The sequence below is a fragment of the Vombatus ursinus genome, unplaced genomic scaffold (assembly GCF_900497805.2).
Source record: "Vombatus ursinus unplaced genomic scaffold, bare-nosed wombat genome assembly UNPS02014814.1, whole genome shotgun sequence".
Lineage (NCBI taxonomy): Eukaryota > Metazoa > Chordata > Mammalia > Diprotodontia > Vombatidae > Vombatus > Vombatus ursinus.
Window position 1 is genome coordinate 16,516,201 of NW_020954592.1, and position 20,849 is coordinate 16,537,049.

General features: G+C 38.1%; 1 protein-coding gene across 1 annotated transcript in view; it reads right to left on the reverse strand.

The window, feature by feature from the left end:
• EPHA6 (EPH receptor A6) overlaps window positions 1-20,849 on the reverse strand; it is a 1,252,883-nt gene that overhangs the window by 372,374 nt on the left and 859,660 nt on the right. The window contains 1 exon segment of the mRNA XM_027835345.1: window positions 8,528-8,690. Within this exon segment, the coding sequence (XP_027691146.1) occupies window positions 8,528-8,690 (163 nt within the window).

The following is a 20,849-nucleotide window of genomic DNA, read 5'->3' on the forward strand; positions in this document are numbered from 1 at the left end:
GACTGAAGTTGGTAGACTTAGCCTTTCTCAGCAATGCAACGATCCAAGAAATCTCCAAAGGTCTCATGATGGAAAATGGTATCCACATCCATAGAAAGAACTATGGAGTTTGAAAGCAGAGTGAAGCACACTATTTGCTCCTTTTTTTCTTCTGTTTTCTTTTGTTTTTTTTTCTTGTGGTTCCCCCCATTGGTTCTAATTCTTCCTTACAACAATGTGAAAATATGTTTAATAGGAATGTATTTGTATAGCCTATATCAGATTGCATGCCATCTTGGGGAGGGAGGTGGGGACGGAGGGGGAGAAAAATTTAAAACTCAAAGGCTTATGGAAGTGATTGTTGATAAATCAAAATAAATTTATATATATATATATATATATTCATAAAAATTTTATTTTGTTGACCCATCATTTCTTTCTTTCTGGAAGCAATCAGGATTAAATGACTTGCTCAGGGTCGCACAGGTACTAAGTATCCTAGGCATATTTGAACTCAAGTCCTCCTGACCCCAGGGCTGGTACTTTATCCACCACTGTCCCTGTAATTTCATTATTGTTGGCAACTACCTGTGTAAAAACTTCCTCCATCTAAGCAGATCAATATTCTTCTTTAAACTATAGTCTTTCCTAAAACTTCCTAATTGCCCCAGGACCTGAGGGATTAAGTTAATTATCCCTGGTGATAAAACTGGCATGTTCCAGAGACAGGATTTGGACCAGAACTCCAAGACTTCAACATAATAATAGAATTTAAATAGTGATAACACATCATAAAACCCAAAACAATAGATAATAGAACAATAAAAGCATGTGAGGGGCAGCATGCTTTAGCAGAAAGAACCTTGGCTCTTAAATCAGACTACCTAGGGGGCAGCTAAGAGGCACAGTGGATAGAACATGGGCCCTGGAGTCAGAAGGACCTGAGTTCAAATCTAGCCTCAGAAACATAACACTTATTAGCTGTGTGACCCTTTTATTTAAGCTCTCTGTGCCTCGGTTTCCTTAGTTGTAAATGAGGAGATTGGACTAGATGATCTCTAGGTCCTTTCCAGTTCTAACATCTATTATTTTATGAAACAATGACACAGAAAATCCAGAAGAACAGGTTCTATATCATGCTTCAAATACCAAAGCCCAAAGTAGGGATTACAATCTTTCTTTAGGCCAACAATTTCCCCCTGCCATTCAGACACTATAAGGCTTTAAGCATCATAGCTCTCACCATATACCATCTTTAGAAATAATTTCCTGTCCTATCTTGCTTTCCATAAAGAAAGAAGGGGGGCAGTGGTGAACAGTGGACAGTTTTAAAATAATTGGTTATGGTATCTTTCTTCTAAGATGTTTAAAAATATCTTCCTTCTATTTTATATTCAGGCACTGAAAGTTAGGGTCATAAACTACAATCATAGCTAATGCACAGAAATCTGTACTCAAAACTGGAGCTCAATTTGGAAGTAGTAGATGATTACAAATAGCTAATATGTAGTTGTACCAATAACATTCTGTTGAACTTTGAAATAACTAGGTAAATTTCAAATCAAAGAAGTTGTATTCCAGAATGAAACAAATCTCATTTGTTTGTTTCTTTGCCTTTTGTTTGATTCTCTCTTGAATTTGATGAGAAACAGCAGCATTGACTGTGGCTGATCTTTAGTGTAGCAATTCACCAATCTGATTAGGAAAGTGGGTAGCAGTTCCAAAGGAGACCTTGGACAATCAAGGAGAGAGTCAAGTCAAATAGCCAAGGATGTTAAACTAAGTAAATTTTGCTCTTTGATTCTGTTCTGAGTTTTGTTTTTTTTTTTTAAGTTTGAGATTTTTAACTTAAGTCCTTGTTGGATATAGCTGTTTGCCTCATGACTTCTGGCCAAACGGACAAACCTTCGCTTTGCTTCAATGTGTTCTGGCCTTCTCATATACTCTTTTTATCTGAAAAATTGCTAGGCAATATGGTGCAGTGGATAGAGTACTAGACTTAGAGTTAGGAAAAGACCTGAGTTCAAATCTTGCTTCACACATTTACAAGCTGTACAGCTGTGAGCAAGTCACTTAACTTCTCAATCTTAGTAACCACCTTTGACAATACTACTACTACTACTACTACTACTACTATTACAACTGCTACAGCTTCACAATCAGGGAAAAGGAGGTCCTTACCATCATGAACATATCAGACATTTGGAGACACCTTCTAGAGGCAGTCCAACACCCCAAAGTAGCACAAAATTACCAAAAAAAAATCTGAAACATCTCCAAATCTCCCAGAAATCTAACCAGTGATAGATCTGATGAAACCAGTGACAGACATATTGTGAGTTTGACTTGTTCATAGTTTATATTCACAACTGGAAGACAAATATACTGCATATCCAAGTAGACTACCTCACATACACACATTTCAGCAAATGTTATTGGGAACTGTGAAAATTTCATATTAAAGCAAGCATGACAAGGTGGAATTGAATTTATTTTTCAGCAATAGTCTGGGGATTTCTATGTTCAGGCAGGCTTCTCTATCTATGCTTTAGGCAGGTAAAGAACCCATAGGTAAGGGAAATTTGGTGTTTGGTGGGTTCCTGTACCTGCACTTGTGACTGAATTTACTCTTTCCCACTCTCTTCCCCCTCCATTTCAATGACTGATATACTGACTTCATCATAACAGCACCACAGCTAGGCAAAACTGTAGTCAGCTGGGGTTTCAGAGCACTCAAAGGAGGTAACCAATTAGAGAAAACAAGCAGAACACTGGAACAATCTGGCCCCCGAACTTAGCATTCAAATGAGTTTTTCCCTTTCCCATTTACTACTGATTTCAATGGCCAAACTTAATGGCCTTTTCTTAGTTTTCATCCTTCTGGACCATTTGCAGCATTTTGACAATGTGTTTTATCCTTTCCTCCAGGATATTCTCTCATCTCTGGATCTTTTGTTTTACTTTTTTGCTGCTATATCATTTATATTCCTCTCTACCTAAATGTAGGTGTCCCCCAAAGCCCTGACCTAGGTCTTCTCCTTTTTTCCCTGTACACTCTCTCTTGGTGATCCCATCATCTCCTCTGGGTTCAGTAATCCTATCTATTTGGTTGACTACCAGGTCCATGTATGTAGTTCTAGCTGGTAACTTGAGCTCCAGTCACACTTAACCAAATGCCTGTTGGACACTTTGACCTAAATGTACTGTAGCAATCTCAAAAATTAATGTGTTCAAAACAGAACTCGTTATCTTTTCCTAAACCTTTCCATAATTCTAGTCACCCAGCTTTACAACCTCAAAGTTACTGCTTCATTCTCTCTTACACTCATACCCAATCAGTTGCCAAATGATGTAAATTTACCTCCATTACATTTTTTTGCATCCATTTTTCTCTCCTTACTGGCATAATAATCACCTTAGTTCAGGCCTTTATAACCTATGATCTAGATTATTGTAATGGTCCCTTAATTGTTCTCCCTACCACATTACTCCCAAACTTAAATTTTCAGTGTTTCCTTAATACCTCTAGAATCAAATATAGCTAGCTAGTATTTATGTAGTTTTTTAAAATTTGCTAAGTACTTTATAGATATTATTTTACCCTCACAACAACCCTGGAAGGCTAACTTCACAGATGAAGAAACTGAGGTGGCAAAGTGCAAGTGACTTGTTTAGGATCACACAGCTCATGTTTGAGGTTGTATTTGAGCTCAGGTCTTCCTCTAGGCCTAGACCTGCTATGACACCTTGCTGCCCAAAATATAAATATAAATTCTGTTAGGCACTAAAAGTGCTTAATAACTTGGTTCCAAACTCTCTTTCAATCATTGTCTATTACTCCTATCTGCTCACACCATGCCAAACTGGTCTTATTGAGTATAAAGGGATGCTTCATATCTTTTGAGGCAAGAAAGTCAGGAGAAAATAAAGAAGATTATACCACTCTGTTCCCTTGGTCATGATAAGAAAGGGTGGAGGGTAGGTAGAGAAGAATTGATTTTATTGATTGACTTTTTCTGAGTTTTTTTCTTAAAATACTTAATGTTTCAACCTTTTTTGTTAAAATTGTCCTGTTAATCACATTTTGACTCCCCTCCCATTTTACTATCGGATGTTTACCCGATGCTTAGCTATAAGGCTGCCTTAGCTTTCTTGTAGAATGAGGGATGTACAGTTCAGTGGACTGAATCCTTGGTAGAAGTACCCACTGGTATGACAGAACTGTCCCTAAACAGGTTTTAGTCTCTTCCTTCAACCCTACACAGCCACACTTGTTGGCTTCTTGCCTCAATTCTTTTCTTGGCTCTCCTTTCCGTGTTATGGATTGGTAGAATTTTTATCTGCAACTTTTTCTTTTTTTCCTGATAAGCTCCTGGAGGTTAAGAACTGTTTTATTTTTGTCTTTTTGTCTCTAACTCTTTGTGCCATGCCTGGCCATAGGAATCGATTGATTGTTGTTTGTTGATTGATTGATTGATTTTATACTTTCTGCCAGTGAAACAACCACAGCTGCTTTAAAAAAATAACTATGTCCACTCTCCTATACAAGGCACTCTGCTCTGTGTCAAGCCACTTGATCATTTAATTCTCTGGTTTTGACCCTGTTGGCACCACCTATATGCTGTCTGTAGAACTTTATCTAGGGAACTCTCAATGAGGAATCTCTCTTTACCAATACAAATTGGCATCTACTTTGCAGATGTTGCCTGGAGCAGTGAGAAGTTAAGTGACTTGCCTAGGGTCACAGTCAGTATGTATCATAGGCAAGATTTGAACCCATGTCTCCTGAACTGTACAGCCTTTAGACTTGTGGAAGTAGGTCCCCTGTTTTGGAGAATAGAAGCAACAGCTTCTCAGAGCTTCACTGAATAACTTCTAGTCACTTGGAGACATGCCCAACCTGAGAAAAGGATATAACTAGCAATTCCAGTTTTAGAATTGGCTGCAACCTGGAATTTAGCTTAAAACCATGTGCTCCTGGTGCCTATCTGGTGGCTTTGAGAAGAGGACCTGTGATATCCTGGCCCTGGGAGCTTTAGACTTGTACCTGAGATATGGCTGTGATAGCTGTCTCCAGAGAGCCATCTCCAGTCATGCTGATCCATATCTTGCCACTGGACACAGATGGCTCTGGAGGAGAAAGTGAGCCTGGTGACTTTGCACAGCCCTCCCTCACTTAAATCCAATTCACTTTCAAGTTATGGCATCATCTTCGTGATGTCATGGTCCTTTTTGAGAATGAAAAGCAAACAACAATAACAACAACAACAGCTGCCTCTATAGGTCTTCACTGGCTTGCACGACCTGTATTGCTCTTTGGGAAAGCTTCTAATGGGGTGGAGGAGGGAGTATTTGGTTGTACCTGGATCACTCCCTGGTGACATTGGTGGTGGGAAGAAGTGTGTAGGGCATACATCCTCTGAGAAACAACAGTCTGCTGTCACAGACTCCTGTACCTTCCCTGATTTCTCCTGAGATCTGCCCACCTGCTGACACTAACCCCAGGATTACGACACAGCACTGGGGAGTCTTGTCTCTCTGTTGAGGTGGATACAAGAGCAGGAAGTAGCCACTGTTATCCACTACTCTAACCTCCTCTTGCCCTGCCAAAACAGATATGGGCCCATTCAGAGAAGCTGGACACCAACCTCTGGGGAGAACTAACTCAGGACCCATTCTCAGTAGGACTGAGTCATGCTTACCCACTGATAGGGACTTAGGACTCCCCCTCTCCCACAGTAGCAAATCTAAATGCCCATGAAATGGGCACTCTAACATAATTCCAAAACCCCCTTTCCTCACAATAGACAACTGAAAACCACCTGTCTACTGACACTGACCCCTGCACCCAACCCTCAAGTGGGTTGAACAGTGGGATCCCATTCCCCAGCAGCAGCTTAGTCTGATCCTTTCCTGGGTGGCAGTCACTCTGAAACGCTTTTGCTGTTTCTTTGCCAATTGACCTGAGTCCTCTCAGAATATCTTGAAGCTCCACCCCTCCTGGACACCAAGAAAAATCTTCATGTGCACCAAGTACGCAAATATCTCTTCTTTACCCATTATTCTAAATCTCCATTGATAAATCATTATATCTCACATGGGCCCATGGATTTGTAATATTTTTTAATCTTTTTTTTTTAAATACATAGACAAAGGGACCTGTTAAAAACAAAACAAAAGAAAACAAAAACCTGGGGCTATCATGCTTCTAGAATCCAAGATTATTCCTCTTTCCACTACTTCATATTTCCTGGTGGTACTATTAATTTCCTTTACACACAATAGGAGGTTAATCTCACTTTGGACTCATATTGGTTCCCCACCTGGATAAATCCAGAGAAGGTAGAAATGCTGTCCCTGGTTCTGAAAAGATTATGTACTTTGCCAAAATTTAGGCCAACTACTTTAAGTGAATCAATCTATCAGAGCTAGATTACACAATAAATAAGTTTAATCAATGACAAGAAAAATAGTATAATAGATTGAACACATCACCACATCATCTAATGATCATGTTTTCCCCTGGTCAAGTGCTCTTTTAGGTTTCTATAGTTGGGGTTACATTTAGGGACAAGAAAACTATGTCACCAGAGAAACCATTTTCCTTATTCTGGAAAAATTGTGGAGAGATATCCCTGGTGGGCCTTTGTAGCTTTTTGATTGTATTATCCTCTCCACCATGGGGAGAAAAATTGTCCTTGCTGATAAGTAAAAATTTCCCCCAGTAACTACAACTCCTTGTGCCAAGAAATAGGTAAGTCCAAAGTGATGACAGATTATTATCAGTGAAACTTACCTACTACATTTCATTCTGTGAAAGGGTTTAAAATTTTATTTGTACAAAATTTATTTGTATGGAAAATTTATTTTTAAGGCAAAGTGAAGACATTTTAGTGGCTTTATCTTTCCACATTTCAATTAAGAGAAACAATCTTCAAAGATTCTCTAGGTCATATTAGTAAGACAATTTTTCTCTCATTGAGGTAAAGGTGGAACTGTCTATTAAGGCTATTTGAAAATGCAAAAAAGGGTTGGCATATTTAATTAAGTTTCCAAGAAGACAGCATGGTAGGATGAATAAAGAGTTAGCTTTGGAATCAGAAAGACCTAGGTTCAAATCCTGCTTCTGATATATACTAGCTCTGCAATTCAGTAAAAGGCATTTGACCTCTTATTGTCCCCTCCCCCCCACTCTCTCTGAGTTCATTGGATCACAGATTTAGAAATGGAAGGGACCTCAGAAGCCCTCTAGCCCAACCTCTTTATCTTGAGAGAAAGAACTAAGGTTAAGGCAATTGCCAAAGTAGTTGAAGGATTTGAACTCAGTTATCAAACTCCAGAGCTAGTGTTCTTTCCATTGAATCTTGAAACTGCTGATTTGGAATGGTGGGGGAGTTTTCAAAACAGGAGTTTTCTATACTAAAAAATCCATAGGTCTGCATAAAAAATCAAGAAACACTTTTTAATCATTTAAATCTGCACATTTTTATTCCATACACATCCATGAAGAACACATATGCTTATTTTGTCTGTTCATTAATAATCATGAAACAGTAATTATTTTAGTTTAAACAGGTTCAGATATATCATTACAACTGTTGGCATGGGGACTTTTCTAAACGGGGACATAGCAAAAGCCACTCAGATTATCTCCATAGCACTGAGATTATTTTATTAAGTAAAGAAAGGAAAAAGAAAGTGACAGAAAGGAAAAAAGAAAGAAAGAAAGGAAAAAAAGAAAGAAGAAAAGAGCAGAAATAGAGCCAGGCTTGAAATTTGTAAGGGATTACTTGTTCCAAGCTTCACTTTTACTCACAGTCCTTGAACATGTTTTTCTATTGATTACCCAATCTATTTTTTAGTACAGTGAGACAATTTAACATCATTTTAGTTTAGATATGAGAACAGGCAACTGTGGTATAGCCTGCTTGATACATTTTCTGTGTTTTTTTTGTCAAATGGTTGCCTTTATTGAGATGAATGAACTAACAAACATTGGTTGTGTAATAGAGAATCCCCTCCTTAAATCATGCTCTTACTTTGGCATTCTCTCTCAAGCTTTCAGTGGTACCATGAAACTATGCTAGTGCTAGGAAACGAATACACTTGCATTAGAGGCTTTCTATTTCATGATACATAGAATCATAGATTTATAGCCAGGAAGGGTAATACAGGCTAGTTTTTCTAATTCATTTGTTTTCAAGATGAAGAAATTGAGGTTCACAGAGATTAAGTGACATGCCCAAGTTTATGCAAGTATTAGGTTGCAGAGCTGGGTTTTGAACCCAGGTCCTCTGATTATAAATCCATGACTCTTTCCTATATATTACATACATGAAAGAAATTGAATTTGACTTGTGCTTTGACTGAATGTTTTGGACAGCAAAACGCTTTATGATGGAGTTTTGTAATCCTATGAACTTATTGATGCCAGGATTCACATGAAGACAATCCTATTTGGGGAGAAAAAAATGGATTTTCAAACATCTAGACATGTTTGGGTGCTGCTAAATTGACCCTTCAGTTTATGCCTTTCTGAGAAACTTACTTTCATCTCCTGTTTCAAATTCAAACTTCTGGCTGTAACCACTGTATCCTGATGCAGTCCTCACTCTGATGCAAAATATGTATTTTGTGGCTGGCTTGAGACCTGTGATGATAACACTGGGGGCTTTGGATCTTGTAGAAGAATAGCTGAGCTGTTCATGCTCCTGCGGAACAGAGAAAAAAGGAAAGAAGACACAAAGTGGAGTTATATTAGTTTTTCAGGAGTCACATTCCAAAGCAAAGCTCAGTCAGTGGTTACTCTGAATGTCAAGATCAAACAAGGTACAAGCATGGTTTTCCATTACTTGGCAATTTATTATCATCATGATGTATATGACATGGTCTTGATTTGGAAATGTGTTAAGAAAGCTGATTTCATTGCACATAAAAATGTTAATTTCATTTTTGGTTGGGTGAGCTGGATTTAAATTCTTCATAAAGGATGGGGTTAGTGTGAGAGCATGTTCAAACATAATGGTACCTGAAGGAAACTGGCAGAATGGGCAACTGAGGAAATCAATCAACATTGGCAGAGTAAAAATAAAATGATAAATGTGGGAGAATTGAAGGACCCGCTACTCACTTCTACCCTCAGGTAGTGCCAAAATGCCGGCGCTATCCGTGGGTAGACCTGTGGGTAAAAGGAAATATCAATTAATTTTTTAAAATTGGAAAACTTCTATCCTGACCTAACTGTTACGCTTATGAACTTATCTCTCCCCTACTAGCACCAAGAGTTGTATGTCCTTAGTTGGACATGTAACAAAGAAAATCATATCCCTTTGGGAATACTGCCCCCTAGCTATGACTATTTCCATTTTCAGTAGTTGCATATTAAATTATCTATATGAGACCAGTTGGTTTCTTTTTTTGAAATCCATCTTATGAACAAGAATTGAAGGCACGAAAAGGATGAAAGACTTACCCATGGTCACAGAGTGAATCAGTGGTAGGGCTGGTGACTTTAGACCCAGTCTCCTGTGTTAATTGACAAATAACTGTCTCTCTTATCTCCCTAAGAGGTAATCAATTTGTGAAATCATACTGCTGGGTTTGGTTCAAGTATTTAAACTTGCTATCTACTACAGACTCAGAACAGAACATTCAATTTCATCTGTCCATATCTGAGTTCATAGCAAATGAAGGAGTAAAGGCATTGTAGGTATCTGAAAAGGTTATTTTGTTCCTATGGTTTTGCTTCAGTCTTTATTTATTCATTTATTCTTAATATGGACCCTGAAACATGCTTGTAGGTTTGGATGGATGATTCATTCAAATTTATCCTAGTCAGACTTATTTAAAATTCCCTCCACAGTTTTTTATGGGTCAAAGGATATGTTTTTGATGTTATTCATTCATTTCGGGGTTGTATCTGACTCTTTTTGACTCCAGTTGGGGTTTTCTTGGCAAAGATGCTGGTGGGGTTTGCAATTTTCTTCTCCAGTTCATTTTACAGGTGAGGAAACTGAGGCAAAAAAGATTAAGTGACTTGCCCAGAGTCACACAGCCAGTTTCTGAGGTCAGATTCAGACTCAAGTCTGCTCAATTCCAGGTCTGGTGCTCTATTCACTGCACCACCTAGCTGTCCAAAAGAGGTTACCCAGGCAAAAAGAGAATATGATGGAACATACAATGTTAGAATTATTTTGATATGATGTTTCAGGACTGAGAATTTTTAAAGCATTTCCCTCAAATACAGTTTTAGGTTTTTTTTTTTTTTGGAATTCACTCTTTTTATTTTATTACCTCCCATTACATGTAAAAACAATTTTAAACAAAGTTTTGAGTTCCAAATTCTCTCTCTTCTGATGGTCCCCCTCCTTGAGACAGTAAGCAATCTGATGTAGGTTATATATTTGCAATCCTGTAAAACATTTCCATATTAGTAATTTTGTGCAAGAAGACTCAAAGACTCTTCCTGCCCATTCCATTCTTCTTTTTTCTTATTTTTTAAATTCATTAATTTATTTATTTCTAGTTTTCACATTCACTTCCACAAGATTTTGAGTTCCGAATTTGCTCCCCATCTTGTTCCTTCCCCAACCCCAAGACAGCATGCATTCTTAGTACCCTTTCCCCTAATCTGCCCTCCCTTCTATCTCTCCCCCCTTCTCTTATCCCCTTCCTTTTCTATTTTCCTGTAGGGCAGAATAGATTTCTATACCCCATTGCCTGTATATCTTATTTCCCAGTTGCATGTGAAAACAATTTTTAACATTTGTTTTTAAAATTTTGGGCTCCAAATTTTCTTCTTTCCTCCTTCTTTACCCACCCTCATTGAGAAGACAAGCAATTTGATACAGGTTATACTTGTGTAGTTATGCAAAAACACTTCCATAGTAGTCATGCTGTGGAAAACTAACTATATTTCCCTTCATCATACCCCACCCCCCATTTATTCTATTCTCTTTTTTGACCCTGTCCCTCCTCAAAAGTGTTTGCTTCTGATTATCTCCTCCCCAAATATACCCTCCCCTTTATCATCCCCTCCCCCCCTTATCCCCTTCCCCCTTATTTTCCTGTAGGGTAAGATAGATTTACATACCCAATTGATTGTGTATGTTATTCCCTCCTTAAGACAAATCCAATGACAATAGGATTCACTCATTCCCTCTCACTTTCCCCCATTTTCCCTCCACTGTGAAAGCCTTTTCTTGTCTATTTTATGTGTGATAATTTACCCCATTTTACCTCTCCCTTTCTCCTTCTCCCAGTATAATCTCATGAGTTACAAATATCATCTTGCCAAATAGGAATGTAAACAGTTCAATCTTAATAAGTCCCTTATGATTTCTCTTTCCTGTTTACCCCTTCATGTTTCTCTTGAGTCTTGTATTTGAAAGTAAAATTTTCTATTCAGCTCTTGTCTTTTCATCAAGAATGCTTGAAAGTCCTCTATTTCACTGAATATCCATTTTTTCCTGTGAAGGATTATACTCAGTTTTGCTGGCTAAGTGATTCTTGACTGTAATCCTATCTCCTTTGACCTCCAGATTATCATATTCCAAGTCCTCTGATCCCTTAATGTAGAAGCTGCTAAATCTTATATTATCCTGATTGTGTTTCCACAATACTTGAATTGTTTCTTTCTGGTTGCTTGCAATATTTTCTCCTTGACCTGGAAACTCTGGAATTTGGCTACAATATTCTTTGGAGTTTTCCTTTGGGGATCTCTTTCAAAAGGTGATCAGCGAATTCTTTCAATTTCTATTTTACCCTCTGGTTCTAGAATATCAGGGCAGTTTTCCTTGATCATTTCTTGAAAGATGATGTGTAGGCTCTTTTTTTGATCATGCATGTCTTTCAGAGAGTCCAATAATTTTTAAATTCTCTCTCCTGGATCTATTTTCCATGTCAGTTGCTTTTCCACTGAGATATTTCACATTGTCTTCTATTTTTTCATTCATTTGGTTTTGTTTTACAATGTCTTGATTTCTCATAGTCTCTAGTTTCCATTTTCTCCATTCTAATTTTTAAGGAATTATTTTTGGCAGTAAGTTTTTGGACTTCCTTTTTCATATGGCCAATTCTGCTTTTGAAGGCATTCTTCTCATTGTCTCTTTGGACCTCTTTTGCCATTTGGGTTAGGCTATTTTTTAAGGTGTTCTTCAGTAATTTGGGGGGGGTCTCCTTTAGCAAGCTATTGACTAGTTTTTCATGATTTTCTTGCATCACTCATTTCTCTTCCCAGTTTTTCCTCTACTTCTCTTACTTGCTTCTCAAAATCCCTTTTGAGCTCTTCCATGGCCTGGGATTCATATTTTTCTAGGAAGCTTTAGATGTAGGAGCTTTGACTTTGTTGTCTTCTTCGGGTTGTATGTTTTGATCTTCTTTGTCACCAAAGAAAGATTCTATAGTCTGACATTTTTTGCACAGTTTGCTCATGATCCCAACTAATTACTTGAGTTATAAACTCTTTGTTAAGGTAGAGGTCTGCTTCCACTGTGGAGAATGTACTGTCCCAAGCTTTAAGGGTTTTGTGCAGCTGTTTTCCAAAATAATTCTAGAGACTTGTAAATTTTCAGTTCTTCCAAGGTGGTATGATCAGGAGTGAGGTATTTACTTCTTTCCTGACCTGTTTTCTGGTCTATGAGTGGCCAGAAGCACTCTTTTCTGCTTTAGAACTATGAGTAGGATTTCTTCTCCACTGCCACTACAAGCTCCACCACACCAGCACTCCTCCTTGCCCCAGGGTCGTCACCTAGAACTATGATGGAAATCCAAGCAAGAGCAAAGCAAGAGAATCCTGCCTCAGCACCAGCAAAGAGATTCCTGCAATCCCCCTCTGATCAGCTACTTGATTCCCTCTCAGTCTGTGGGCCTGAAGCTCCAGAAGCAGCCGCCGCCCTGGAACTGCAGCTAGAACTGGGGCTGGGACCTAGCTTCTCTCTCACTGTGGTCACAGACTCTTCCTACTGACCTTCTAAGTTCTCTTTGGCATTCATGGGTTGAGAAGTCTGGAAACCACCACAGCTGCCTGTGATTCTGTCCTCTGAGGTCTGCTCCAGGTTTGTTGAGGCCTGGTCTTTGACTAAGTGCCCATGCTGAACTGTGTTTCTCTTCCAGCCTTGTGTGATAGACATTTCTAATCAACCATCTAGGTTGTCTTGTGCTTGGAAATTTGTTTCACTCTATTTTTTTGTGGGTTCTGCTCCTCTAGAATTTGTTTAGAGCCATTTTTACAGGTATTTGGAGGGGTTTGGGGGAGAGCTCAAGTAAGTTATTGCTTTTACTCCACCATCTTGGCTCCACCTCTGCAAAGAGGTTCAAGCTCCCTTTTTTAAAAGAAAGGAATTCTCCATTTAAAACCCAAGCATTACATTTATTTTTATCCTGTGATTATATTTACATCTCTATAACTTATAAGGTTACTTTAAAAAATTATGCTAGATGATTATAAATCTCATCTGAATGTCTCCTACTTTATCCCATGCCTGGAATAGAATCCCCCTTTCCCATGTCCAAATCTTTAAGGTAGAGCTAAAGTGTCACTATCTCTATGAAAACCTTTGTTTTCCAACTGAAATGATCCATCCCAAATGTGGACACTTCATATAATAATAGCTTATGTTTCCATAGTGCTTTAAGATTTATGTTTTCTTTATAAATAGCTCTGTAAGACCTATAATGTTAATATTTTTATCCTTGTATTATAGATGAGAAACATAAGCTACAAATAGTTTAAGTGACTTAGTTCCCTAGGAGGAAAGGCATATAAGTGTCAAAGCTAAGATATAGACTTGAGTCTTCTGACTTCAATGTCAATGCTCTATTCACTATGCTGAATAGTGAATATGCTGCTACTAATGATGTTAATTTTGACCTTTCCTATGCATTTAACCATTTTCTTTCTTGGATTACAATTATTTTTCCACATTTCATATCCCAACTCTGCTACAGAGTAAGCTCCTTGAGAGCATTCTTTTTTGTATATTCAGCTTCTTGTATATTTTGTTGTTATTGAGTCATTTAAGTTGGGTATAACTCTATGTGAACCTATTTGGGGTTTTCTTGGAAAAGATACTGGAGTGGAATATTTCCTACTCCAGCTTATTTTACAGATGAGAAACTGAGGCAAACAGGGTGAAGTGACTTACTTAAGATCATGTAGCTGGTAAATGTCTGAAGCAGAAATTGAACTCAAGTCCAGGGCTGGTGCTCTATCCACTGTGCCACTTAGCTGCCTTCCTTGTATATAGAAGGTACTTAATAAATGTCAGTTAAATTGAACTTGTTAGTATTTTCTAAATAATAAAATTTTATTAAACTTGTTTTACACAGAGACCTGTGATTAGAACATTACATTACCTTAAATAAAAAGATCAAAACAAAAACAATTGTGGGACATGGTAGCTCACATGAATAATTCCAATTACCTAAGTGGCTGAATTGGTAGATATTTTGAGTTTGGGCAAGCTAAGCTGTAGTAGGCTTAGTTGAATGTGTGTCCACACTAAGTTTGCCATTAATATGGTGAGTCCCAGAGAACAGGGGTCAACCATATTGCCTGAGGTAGGCAAATTGTCCTAAGTCAGAAGCTCCTGTGACTATGAGTGATTGCTGTAATTCTAGCCTGGGCAGGATAGAGAGACTTAGGCTTACAAAGAAAAGCTAAAACAAATAAACAAAAAAACTTAGTTCCATTCCTAGGCAAAATTAAAATCACAAACAAATAATCACTAATTTACAATTTAAATCAATCGTATAAGTATTATAAGTAACAATTATCTTTGAAAAAAGGAAAATAAAAAACATGCTCAAAAATTTCTCAGATGAGTACCTCAAACTCCCTACCTAGAGTGCTTATGACAATATGTTTTGGCAAATAAAGAAGCTATTTTATTTTAAGCAATATAATTAGTAGCTCAGTGATTCCTTGAGACAAGAAGAAATATAAGAAAAAAGTCCAAAGATAGAAATGTTAGAACAGGAAAATTCATTGAGTTACATTTGCTCTGATCTATTTTTCTAGGAGTCTATTACCTAGATTATGTTTTTCACATTCTCTTCCAAGCTATTTAACATCCTTCCTTTTTTCCTAAAGATTTTTTCCTCTTCTCTCTGTATTTTTTTCAATTTTTCTCTTAATGATCCCAATTCCTCTCAGTTAATTGGCTTTTCTATACAAATGACTTTCAAATGTATAAGTCTATCCCTAATCTTTCTCTAGAGCTCAAGTCCTCTCCCACCATCTACCTAATAGACATTTCCTATTGAATATTGAAATACTTGATTGGGTTTTCGGATTGATCTGTTAACTATACTTGGTTTGTTGGAAGCCTGTTCTGGGGAATATACCAAAATATTTCACTCTACATAAAGTAATACAGGCATCAAAAGAACCTTCATCTTCTAGGTTTTAACCAAAATAGTTCACTGAATATGAGCATACCATTAAATTGGGTTTTGATGCCTTAATGAAGAAAAATAAATAATGATAATAACAGCCAATACGGGATTAAATCTTTGAGTCTCCATTTACTGTTTCTTTGATATGAGGGTCCAGTTTTAGAAGTGCCATTGTTTTTAACTGTTCTTTTAGTATACCATTCTTTTTGATAAAAAGTAATATTTTGACACCAAAAATCTTATGTTTCAGAAAAAGTAAAAGAGATCTTAATATCTCTTCTTTTGCATGAGATGAAGATATTGTAAAATACAAAACATGCCAGGAGAATTGAACTACCACCACCATTACCTTGACCCCTATTTACTCTCAAAGGCTGATGGGTCTAGGCCATGGTTCTGAACCTAAGAACCTTTGGAAAAGCATTGTTTCCTGACCAGAGTCAAATGGCTTGCTAACAGAAACTGATGTGATTTTTTCAGTGAAAATGACATTAAGGAAGATACACCACCAATTGCTTTTCTTTTGTACCATAAGGAACTTAAGATCCTGAAATCTAGCTGATACCTTCCATCTCTCTCCCATTAGAATGTGAGCTCTTAAAGAGTAATGGTTGTCTTACTTTTCTATTTCAATCAACAATCATTTCTTTCATTCTTCTTTGCCTTTTTGTAACCTTTGAAATTGTGGATCACCCTTTCCTTCTTGATATTCTTTTTTCTGAGGTTTTTGGTTCTCATTCTGGTCCTCATTCTACCTATCTGATTGTGCCTTCTTAGCCTCCTTTGCTTGATCCTCATCCAGATAATACCCTCTAACTGTAGGTGTCCCTTGGTGTTCTGTTTTGGGTTCTATCTATATACTACCTCACTTGGTGATCTCATCAGCTCCCATGGATTTAATTGCAATTAATCAACATGAATCAATCAATATTTATTAAATGTCTATTATGTGCCAAACACTGCCTAAGTGGTGGGGATACAAAAAGAGGCAAAAAATAGTTGCTGTCCTCAAGAAGACTGGAATTGAAAGGAGACAACATGCAAATGAATATATACAAAGAAAGTTTTATATAGGATAATTTTTTTTTAAGTATCAGAGAGAAGGTAGTAGAATTAAGAAAGGATGAGGGAGACTTCTCATAAAATATGGGATTCTGGTTGGGACTTAAAGGAAGCTAGGAAGTCAGTAGGTTGAGCTGAGGAGGAAGAACAATCCAGGCATAGGGACAGACAGAGAAAATGTCTGGAATCAAGAGATGGAGTATCTTGTTCATGGAATAGCTAGAGAACTGTGTTACCAGATTGAGGAGTCTTTAGTGGAAAATAAAGTATAATAAGACTGAAAGGCACAGGGGGTTATGTTATGAAAGGCTCTGAATGCCAAACAGAGTATTTTGTATATGATCCTAGAGGCAATAAAAGCCATTAGAATTTATTGAGTAAGGAGGTGACATGAATAGACCTGACCTCAAGGAAAATTTAGTGGCTGAATTGAAGATGGATTAGAGTGGAGAGAGACTTGAGGCAGGCAGACCCATCATCAAGCTATTGCAATAATCCAGTCATAAATTGATAAGAGCCCACACTAGGAGAGTGCCAATGTTAGAGAAGAGAAAGGAGCATATTTAAGAGATGATGCCAAGTGAAATCAACAAGCCTTGGCAGCAGATTGGATAGCAGGAATGAGAGACAGTGAGGTTGTTGTGGTCTACTACAGTAATAGGGAAGGTAGGAGATGGGGGAAGTTTAGGAGGAAAGATAATAAGTTCTGTTTTGGACATTTGGAGTTTAAGATGTCTATTGGAAGTACTGCTTCCAGGAGCCAAGATGGCGGAGTAAGAAGTAAGTCACTTTTACTGTCCTTTATTAACCTGTGAAAACCCAGAAAAAATCACCCCAAGAAAAACCCTGGAACTACTGAACCAGCAGAAAGATGGGGTGCAGCAGTCCATGCCCGGGTAGCTTGAGGGATTAATGGTAAAGGCCAATCTTGCTCTGGGGGAAGGGGAGCAGTACAGAACAGGAGACTTCCCAGCAAGCTAGGTGAAAGCCCCACCTCAGCTTACCACGGGAAGATCCTGAACCCCAGGTGGTGGAGCAGACAAACACCAACACCAGGACCCCTGAGTGCCTCAGTACAGGCAGGGGAACCAGTGGGAAACTGGCTTAGAAAATCACCACATGTGTTGGTGTAATCTAGCACTCAAGTCTCCCAGTGCTTCAGCAAAACTCTGGGAAGTTCTCCAAAGGCCCCAGGCAGAGAAACATCCTGCAGCAGTGAAACATTCATCTGAAAGGAGCTGAAGAAAGCAAAAGGAGGGAAAGAAAAGGCCCAGGTAAGCAGGCATCATCCAGGGGCCAGACTCCCCAGTCCTATCCCTAGAGTTCCAGTGTTGCTGATTCCAATAAAACACCAGGTAACCTGCCAGAACCCTACAGCCTTCAACTGCCAGCATCAGAGGCCCCAGCACACAAAGCCAGTAACCAGGACCTGGGCCCCAAGCACAAGAAGCTTGGGTCAGTGTCCCCTGTTCCCCAGCAGGAGAGCTTATTTTTTTTAAAGGCCAGGAAATAAGCAAACACCATGAACAAAAATACATGTACCATAGATTCTTATTATGGGGACAATGAGATCAAAGGGAGAAATTCTGAAGAAGACGACACTGTCAACAAACCCACATCTGGAACCTCAAAAGGGATTATGAACTGGTCTGAAGCCCAAAAAGCCTTCTTGGAAGAGCTCAGGAAGGATTTTAATAGTCAAATAAGAGAGGTAGAAGAAAAATTGGGAAAAGAAATGAGAGGTATCCAAGAGAGAGTTAATAGCTTGGAAAAGGAAGGACAAAAATTAACTGTAGAAAATAAGTCCTTAAAAAATACAATTGGCCAATGGAAAAAAGTACACTGAAGAAAACAACTCTTTAAAAAGCAGAATTGGCCAAATGGAAAAGGAGATGCAAAAACTCACTGAGGAGAAGAACTCCTTAAAAAATAAAATGGGCCAAATGGAAAGGGAGGTACAAAATCTAATAGAAGAAAACAATTTGTTAAAAATTAGAATTGGGCAAATGGAAACTAGTGACTCTATGAGAGAGTGAGAATCAGTCAAACAGAAACAAAAGAATAAAAAAAGTTGAAAATAATAGATTCAGAAGAGACAATTTAAAAATTATTCCTCTCCCTGAAAACCATGATAAAAAAAAAAAAGCCTTGAAAACATCTTTCAGGAAATCATCAAGGAAAACTGCCCTGAAGTCCTAGAACCAGAAGATAAAATAGCCAAAGAAAGAACCCACTGATCCCCTCTTGAAAGAGATCCCAAATTGAAAATACTAAGGAATGTAGTAGCCAAATTCCAAAATTACCAGGTCAAATTGAAAATACTGCAAACAGCCAGAAAAAAACAACTTAAATATCATGGACTCACAGTCAAGATTGCACAGGAACTTTCATTAAAAGATCACAGGGTGTAGAATATGATATTCTGTAAGGCCAAGGAGCTTGGATTACAACCAAGGATCAACTACCCAGCAAAAATGAGCATAATCTTTTAGGGGAAGAGATGGAAATTCAAAGGAAAAGAGAACTTCTAAACCTTCTTGATGGAAAGACCAGAGCTCAACAGAAAATTTGATCTTCAAATACAAGACTCGAGAGACATAAAAAGTTAAACAGGACAGAAAACAACAACATGTTATTAATAAGGACAAACTGTTTACATTCCTACAAGGGAATTTGACATTTGTAACTCTTGAGAACTGTATTGTTATTGCAACATTTCAAAGGGGTATACATAGACAGAGGGGATGGGAGGAAGTTGACTTTGATGTAATGATAAAAAATCTAATTAAATGAGTTAAATGGATCTAAGTGGATAAAGTCGATCTAATTAAGGGATTGTACTGGGAGAAAAGGAAACAAGGAGGCAGACAAGGGTAAATAACAGAAAAAGGCATACAAACCAATTACAGTAGAGGGAAAGAAGGGAGGGAGATGAGCATTGTGTGAATCTTACTCTCATCAGAGTTGACTCAAGGAGGAAATTACATAGTTATGTATAGACATCTAACTTGCCATATAGGCAGTAGAAGGGGAAAGGGGAAAGAAAAGGGAAGAGGGGAAAGAAGGGAAGGAAGGAGTAGGAAGGGAAAGGGAAAGAAAAGAGAGGGAGCTAATGGAAGGAAGACAGGACTGAGGGAAAGCAAAACACTAGTGAGGAGGGAAAGGGAGAAAGTAAAAGAGAATGTCAAGCTAGTATTAGGAGACAACTTGATTTCCAGAGCTAAGGCCCAGCAAGTAAGCTGTACCCTGAGCTTGGCATGACAGCAATCCTTTGTGCTCACTCTCTGGATGAATACTACTGCAACTAAATCACAGAACTGATGGTCCCTGAGCTCAGGCAAGCACCAACAGACCCAGACATAAAGCCTTGCTAAGAATAGAATTTTTGTTACTAGACAAACTTGCTTCACTGTTGCTGTTATGCCCCACTACTGTTGCTATGCTATACTGTTTGACTCTTCATCTAGACAAAAATATATAAATTAATGTCTAGCAACAATAAAGTGGGTTTTCCCCCACTAGGGGCAGGGCCCTGGCATATGTGTCTAATCTGCCTCCTTGCTTACAAGCCATTTCTCTCACTTTGAAAATAAACTTCTGTTTGATTCCTGACTGGCCTGTCTCTAGCGTGCTCTGTTTGGTTTTGGCCATCCACAAGTTAGAGGCTGGTTTGGTCCAGTTGACAAGAGAAAGTGGAAGCACCTTTAGTAGGTCTTTTTGAAGAGAAGTTTAGGTCGAAAGGGCGGAAGGGATAGGAGGATAGTGAAGATGGAAAGATCAAGCAAGAATTCCTATCTCTATGCTGATATTATTGTGCTATAGAAAATGACAAGCAGGATAACTTCAGAAAAACCTGGAAAGACTTATGTGAACTGATGCATAGTGAGGTGAACAGAGCCAAGACAGCATTGTACACAGTAACAGAAATATTATTCCATGAAGAACTGTGAATGACTTGGCTATTCTCAGCAATGCAATGATCCAAGGCAATCCCAATGGACTAATGATGAAGTATACTATCTGCCTCTAGAGAAAGAATTTTTATTCTTTGAATACAGACTGAAGCATGCTATTTTTCACTTTCTTTCATTTTAAAATTTTATTTGAGTCTTCTCATACAAAATAACTGGGATGGAAATGTTCTACATGATTTGTACATGTATAACCCATGTTATTGCTTAATGTCTCAGGAAGTGGGGAGGGAAGATGGAAGGGAAGGAGGCAAAGAATTTGGAACTCAAAACTTTAAATAAAAATGTTTAAAAAATCTACCTAGCCTGCCCCAACAACTCTGCTAACCTTTAACTGTGGATCTCTAACTACTTTTCAGACGTCTTGAAATGGATGTGCATAGACATTTTAAACTAAGCATGTTCAAAATGGAAATCATTATCTTCCCCTTTAAATCCTCC